Genomic DNA, 7707 nt, shown 5'->3' on the forward strand with positions numbered 1-7707 from the left:
CACAATCCCAGAATGCTCGCGGACTTTGGTCCTCCAATATCCCAGACAGCGCGAAATACTATTCGGCAAGCTCTTATGTGCGAATCCTGTGTGCAGATATAAATAATACTCAGAAGTTGTTTTTAATTGGATAAATCAATAAATCTGACTTATTATATTTGAGTCTGATGGCTTGGTGTTGATTTAATCCCGAGTAAATATACAGGCAGAGCGAAGGCGCTATTAATCCCATAACACCCTGGGCAAGAGGGTCCTGAGCAGTAGGTGTGAGTGTGGAGGCAACACGTTTTGTCACTTGGAGCTGGGAGAGCAAGAGACCCGGCCCCGTACACCCGGAGCTGGGAGAGCAAGAGACCCGGCCCCGTACACCCGGAGCTGGGAGAGCAAGAGACCCGGCTCCGACACCATGCCGCGATCTCGGCGTGACAAGCGGGGTAGGGGCTTAAATCTGTCCTGGGCCGAATTATTACTATATTTGGCCGAATTTAGAGTCCGAGACTGTCCACAAATCCGGACTCAGAACCTAAATAAGTTCCAGTCTGAATAGTTGGATGGTTCGACAAACTCATTCCTTTTTGTATTATTTCTGCAGTTTCTTTGACTAAGACAACGAAGAAAGGATTACAAGTCAAACAGAACCTGATCGAGGAGGTGAGTTAACAAGGTAAATAGAGTGGACTCTAATATTTGACCAACTCTTCCAATCCTAGCTCATGGAGTTAAGAATCTTGTTATCCCAATTCTAGCTCAAAACCAGTCTTTCCATTTCCTCTCCACTTTCTCTTAATTCATTATAACCATTACAGAAACAGTAATTGTAGAACAATACACTGCAAAACAGGCCCTTTGGCCCTTGATGTTGCGCAGACCTGTGAACTATTCTTGGCTCGTCCCCCTACACTATGCCACCATCATATACGTGCTTAAATTGTTTAAATCTCCCTAATGTGGCTGAGCTAACTACATTGGCAGGTAGGGCATTCCATGTTCTGAGTAAAGAACTATCTACTGAATAAACATCTATGCCTATTCCAATGCTGCATTGGTCACTGCAAACCTGCACTTCATAGACCATTTTCTGACTTACTCCAAATCACATTTACCCATCATCAATATACATGCTAATTTACAGTGGATCCCTGGTTCAGGAATGCCTAAATTTTTTAATGCTAATCCTCATGTTCAAATTTCTTCATGGGCTCACTGTTTCCTATCTCTGTAACCTTTGTTCCAATGTTACTGGCCATGCGCTTGGCTGTTGAGTTCCAAAGTTACACTTTTTAAAATTCTTTAAAGGCACCTTGTAAAACCTAGCTTTGGCCAATCTTTAGTCACCCACTCTGATATCCTTTTGTGAAACTAATAGCCCTGTATCTAATACTGAGTGATAGTCACATTAAGTGTGTTTGGATACTTTTCTTTTGGTCAGGGAATTATAGGCTTATACAGTGCAAAAGCAGCCTTTTTGGTATAACTCATCTGTGCCAACCAGTTATCCTGAACTGATCTCGTCCTATTTGCTAGCATTTGGCCCAAATTCCTGTAAACTCTCCTCTTCATATCCCCTTCCAGTTGCTTTTTAACTGTTGTAATTGTGCCCACTTCCACCACCCCCTGTAGCAGCATGTTTGGATACATCATCCTCTGTGGAAAAAGTACCTTTTAAATCTTTTCCCCCCTCAACTATGCCCATTCCCCTATCCATGCCCCCACGATTCGGTAAACCTCCATAAGGTTATCCCTCAGCCACCTACTTTCCAAAAAAATAAGCCACAACCTATTCAGTCTCTCTTTAAGAGTTGATTTTGTGTGCAAATTATTAAGGTTAATTAATTCTTCACTGTAACTAATAAGATATCTGGTGGAATACTAATTAACTATGCTGATAGTCTATTTGAACCCTTATTGCTGGTGGTTTTTTTTTAAGTTACGAAAATGTGTGGACACCTACAAGAATATATTTGTCTTTTCTATTGAGAATATGCGGAATAACAAGTTGAAGGATATGCGGAGTGCTTGGAAACATAGTCGGTGAGTATTTGACATTAAACCTCCTGCCCCAGAAACGTATTAACTGAAGTAGAATGGATATGCAGACATTTGACACTAATTTTTATTTTTGGTATGTAATTTTGGAATCTTGGAACAACAGAAGCCAATAGTCATCTTGAGCCCATTTTGCCATTGCATTTCATTGTGGCTGAGCCGTGTTTTAATTCCAGTCACCTTTCATGTTTTTGATTCCTCGTGCATCCAGCAGTATACTATCTACAAGCACTGTAAAAATTCACCAAGACTCCAACATAATGTTGTGGGTGTATCTACAACAAATGAATGGCAGCAGTTCAAGCTGTTCACCACCACCTTCTCAAGGGCAATTGGGGACCGGCAATAAGTTCTGACCTGGCCAGTGAAGCCCATATTCCATGAATGAATAGAAAAAAAATGCAAGTAAAATAGATAATTGAGGTTAATTGATCAATTGACTGGGTAAATGTAAACATGAATTAACAGGCAGAACTGCTGTCTGAAATGAAAGATTGAGTAGTTAATAAACTTTCTTCACAAAGAAAGGTTCTCTGTTTCTGTCTCTCCAACTGGTTTGGATCTAAATTGATCCTTTTGCAGAGAATGTTTACCTGAAAGTGAAGATGGAAAACTTCTTTTTGGACAGAAGATTGTAGCTGGAGTTAAATTTGAGAAGAATGGCTAAAACCAAGTCTGGTTTCCCACAATGTCTTGTGAAGCTGAATTGTGTGGTAAATGGAAAAAATAAGTTAAGATATGGACACAAGTTCATCTTTACTTTTTAAGAAAAAAAGGCCCTAGCATTGTGACTTTCTACTAGAAACAGGATCCGGTGTAAAATTTTCTTAGAATTAGCGGCTCAACAATTGGACACTGATGTAGGTTTTGAAGTTCTATTCAAAATATGGACACAATTTATAAGAAATATGATCCATTAAGTGTACCTGAGGCATGGTCAGCCTTTAAATTTTAGAAAGAAAGTTTGATTTCCTAAAATGAAACTGAATGGGATTTGACAGATTATATACAAGATTGTTTGTTTGTTTGGTTTTTTTTAGAAAAGCTACTTGGGAATTCATAATTCAGTGCTTGCCTTTCAGTTATTTGGGATGTGTTGAGGTATTGAAAATGGATAGACTCCTAGCTTTAATTGGAGTTAGATTTTCAGAAAGAAAGATGTGTTTGGAAGAGATATCAGTAACCTAATGTAATTTTTTGAAAAAGGGAAAATGTTCAGCCTTAGCAAATTTCATGGCTCATATACTTAGAGTCAGAGAGGTGGACAACATGGAACCAGACCCTTCGGTCCAACTTGTCAATGCCGACCAGATATTCTAACCTAATCTAGTCCCATTTGCCGGTTCTTTCCCAAATCCCTCTAAACCCTTATTCATATACCCATCCAGGTGCCTTTTAAATGCTGTAATTGTACCAGCTTCCACACTTCTGGCAGCTCATTCCATACACACAACACTCTCTATGTGAAAAAGTTGTTCCTTAGGTCCCTTTTAAATCTTTGCCCTCTCACTCTAAACCTATGCCCTCTAGTACTGGACTCCCCCACCCTAGGGAAAAGACCTTGTCTGTTTATCCTATCCATACCCCTCATAAGTTTATATGCAAACAATGGCAGCCACTGTGTTAGCAGCAATGCAAGATTGCCCAAGTATGGTTTATAAGCACCAATATGAAAGGAGAATCGAAATAAACCAAGTGGGAATGGAGATTCCTCTAGCAAATAAAGCAAACAACATAATGTGGGGAAATGTAACAGTAGACCAAACTCAGGAATGCCTTTAAACTATTCAACAGATGTTTTTGATGCAGCTTGAAACACTTTTATGTAATGAATTATTGCAAACAGAAGTACATATGGTTTTTTAAAATTGGAAGGTTCTTCAGCCCAGTAATGAATGTTTTAACCACAATCACATTGAATTACACTGTGTTGGATAGTATATGCATATTCACAATGCATGAAATGAATTGATTAAAATGTTACTTCAATAGATTTTGAGCAAGATAAATTAAAAGGGAATTTCAGAAAAGAAATCAGGTTTTGGGGGCTTTTTAAATATCAGTTAATGTTTTAAGCAGAATAAATCAGGAATCCACAGCACCTGGAAAGTTTTGATCACCATCAGGTTTCCCAGAACAATTTTCCATCTGAGGAAAATGAACAGACCAGTAAAGAAATTTGATTGGACAGTTACACTTGGATGAGACCAACTGCCAGTTATGACATATTGAAACTGAATTGTCTGATGAGACATGCTACTGTTGAGGAAATTGAGAGCATTAAATAAACTACATTCAAAAAGGAGCACATTTGTGATTCCAACCTTGGGTGACCCAAAGATGTGAAACTAATCCTTTTTATAGCAAAACTTCATATGCATATGCCAATCTCCTGTATGGCAAGATTTATCATCTCCTTGGTGGGAATGAATAAATGTTATCCATTATCTTGAGAATCTGAAAATAAACATTAGTTAAAAGTATGTAAGCTGCTGAAAATTTGACATTGATAGAAGATGTAACAACAGGAATATATTTATCCAAAAGTCTAAACTAAATCCTAATAAAAGTTTTCCAGTCTGAGAAAGGTTTATCTATAGAATGTTTTGTGGACACCCGTTCTTTTTGGGATAACTTATGTTCAAAAAAGGTGTCATTTTATTTAAAATGGTTGAGCATTAACTTTGCCATTATAACAGGATTCTGAGAAAGAGTTTTCTAAACTGAAGTGTGTTGGTACTTGTTAGCAGTTGTCAGAATGTTTCTCAAAATATCTGCTTGCTCTATAGAAATTGTTGGAATTCTTGAAGATGGGCATCTGACTTTCTCAGGACTTAGAAAAATATGAGAGGAAAATATCAAATTTTGTCTCAGTCACTTTGTGATTAAATTTTTTTCGTTCAAAGAAAGGGTACCATGAAAGGTTTGTATTTTATAGAATATTAAAAAATATAATTTTGATCAGTTGTATTACAAACAACGGAAAATCCTATTTACTTCTAATAGTTTTGGCCAAGGATTGGTTGTATGTCATCAAAAGTTTTTTCATTTAAAAGATAAGGGATTTGTTTTCCTTCAACCTAATATAATACCTCCATTACCATCAAATTCTGAGGTGAAACTTGAACCCAGGCCTTCTAGCCCAGAGGAAGGGACACACTACCACTGCAGCACAAGTTATTTGAAGTCTATCTGTTCAGACATGCTGTGACAAACCTCATGGATAAGTGAAACTTGAACTTGAACCTGACCATCTGGCTCAGGGAGAAACTGTCATTTCATCACATGACTTTTTTTTGGATAAGAGGGCAATATGTTAATATAGCAAGTAGTTAAACGAATAGTGGGGGATTAATCAATCATTTGACTGCGTAGACAAAAATGGGAAGTTGTTAGAATGGCTGTGTGCAAGGAGCTGTTAGACTGAGTGGTTAATTAACTCCACCTACAAACAATGGTAATGCAGTTGCTGTCTCACTGACTTGACTCCATAGCGGCACCTTCATGCCTACCTCTGACTTAAATCTTATCAGCTTCAGTTGTGAGATCTCTGTGACTTTTCAATTCCAAGACGTTCTTTTATTTTGGAACTAATGCAGTGAAGTCAGAATATTTTCAATGTGAACGTCCTATTCCATAGATTAATCTATTTACATACCTATCAATGTCCCTTTTGAGGCTTTGTATTGCTACCTACATTATTTACTGTGCCACCTAATCTGAGCAAACTTAGATATGAGAAAACAAAATATTGTGAATGTTGGAAATCTGGAATAGGTTCAATAAAAACAAAGTGCCACAGAAACTCATGTATGACAGCATCCGTGGAAAGGGAGACCGTTTGACACCTCTTCTAAACATACTGAACCAGTAGTTATATTCTGTGAATTGAGTGCATGTTCATTATCCTGATTGGTGAAGAGGGAAGAGACAATTACCTCAGCAGGTAAATAACTTGACTATCAGTTTTGTTTAAGCGTGAAACTATATTGTTCTCTGCTTGAACAGGTTTTTCTTTGGTAAAAACAAAGTGATGATGGTGGCACTGGGAAAAGAACCAGCAGATGAGTACAAGGATGGTTTGCACAAGGTAAGCTCTCTGAAAAGGCCATTTATGAAACCAGTGAATCTTCTTTTAAGCCTATATTTCCAGAAGCAAAACTTGTTTGGTTTTGTCTCGTCTTGTGTTTCAAGTTTGTCTTGCTTAAGTTGTGATGAAAGGTCATTGCGAAAGAGTAATCCTGCATTGTAATCTTCTAATGCAGCCTGATCTGAATATTTCCAGCATGTGCAGAATTTGTTTTCTCTCTCTAGATCAGTAAGCAGTTGCAAGGTGAAGTTGGTCTTCTGTTCACTAATCGAACAAAAGTGGAAGTGATTGAGTGAGTCTCCCAATGTGTTTTTTTTTGTTTACTTTCTTTGACCTGCTTAAGCTGCACCCATTCCTTTTAATTTTTTAGTCTTTCTACTGAGTAATGTACTCTCTTGCTCAAATCAATAGGTGGTTTGATCAATACACAGAATCTGATTTTGCCCGTGCTGGGAATATAGCTACAATGGCTGTTACGCTAGATGCTGGGCCCCTGCCACAGTTCACACACTCTCTTGAACCACAACTGCGACAGCTTGGGTTACCAACCTCTCTGAAGAAAGGTATGATAGTAAAAATCAAGTTATGCAAACTGATCGTGAAGAGTAGCCGGTGATCCAATTTTCAACTTTCATAGAGAAAAGAATAAGATTCAGAACGGTCGGCAATAATTGGATTTCACTTGTGGTCTCTCTCTCCTAGGTGTTGTGACATTATTATCTGATTATGATGTATGTAAAGAAGGTGCCTCGCTGACGCCTGAACAAGCACGTCTTCTGGTTAGTCTTTACTTTCAATAAATAGCTTGAAGTCACTATGACCAACTGGAATCTGCTGTTAAGTTGATAAACATAACTGCAAGTCAAAAGAATTCTCCAATTTTCGGTATTCCAATAAAAATACAAGTATGGGTGACATGGATACTGATTCCTAATTGTTCACTGTCTTTTCTCCAGAAATTGCTTGGTATTGAAATGGCAACCTTCAAAGTGACGATAAACTGCATGTGGAACTCTGAGACTGGTGAATTTGAGCAACTGACAACTGATTGATGCAAAAAGCCAAGGGTAGAGGAAATGTATGAAGAGCAAGAGTGACCGAGTGCAAGTTGAAGGGCTGAAGCCTGCGTTTCAAAAGTGGCAGTTTTCAGTGACTAATTAACAATTTCACAATCATTTGGGAAACAACTGTTGCAAATGTGGACACTGAATTAAGTGAGCATTTTTAATAAAGTTTGGAACTTCAACAGATTTATTGGCTGGGTCTCATCTACTGGTGCGAGAGATGTGCAGTACTGCAGTTAATTGGTATGTACTGATCTTTGAGGAACCTGTTAACATGAAGATCCTAACATTACAAACAAAACAACCCTATGTAGATATATATAATGTCCTATCCGAGTTCTTAACTGCTAATGAATGTCTTTGAAATGGCACTTTTGTGACTACTGGGGAAGGCAGTGGCATGGTGTCACTGGACGTGTGCTGGGAATAGTTAAAATTGCTTTTACGCACAGCCACTTTACACTTCAGTCACAGCTGCCTCACTTTGGTTACCAACCTCTGAAGAAT

At 38.1% G+C, this 7707-nt stretch overlaps 1 protein-coding gene across 2 annotated transcripts; it reads left to right on the forward strand.

Moving 5' to 3' along the window:
- Positions 1-232: 232 nt before the first annotated feature.
- Positions 233-7386, forward strand: mrto4 (MRT4 homolog, ribosome maturation factor). 2 transcript variants are annotated; one of them, XM_060852074.1, is made up of 9 exons: positions 275-297; positions 335-434; positions 593-651; positions 1928-2031; positions 6055-6136; positions 6361-6428; positions 6548-6699; positions 6839-6915; positions 7093-7386. In XM_060852074.1, the coding sequence occupies exons 2-9, from the start codon at positions 407-409 to the stop codon at positions 7186-7188; spliced, it is 666 nt and encodes a 221-aa protein (XP_060708057.1). In that variant the 5' UTR covers positions 275-297; positions 335-406; the 3' UTR covers positions 7189-7386. The 2 variants fall into 2 exon arrangements, with proteins under 2 accessions (XP_060708056.1, XP_060708057.1); XM_060852073.1 differs by having other exon boundaries at positions 233-434.
- Positions 7387-7707: the final 321 nt, after the last annotated feature.

The sequence above is a fragment of the Hemiscyllium ocellatum genome, chromosome 37 (genome assembly GCF_020745735.1).
Source record: "Hemiscyllium ocellatum isolate sHemOce1 chromosome 37, sHemOce1.pat.X.cur, whole genome shotgun sequence".
NCBI lineage: Eukaryota > Metazoa > Chordata > Chondrichthyes > Orectolobiformes > Hemiscylliidae > Hemiscyllium > Hemiscyllium ocellatum.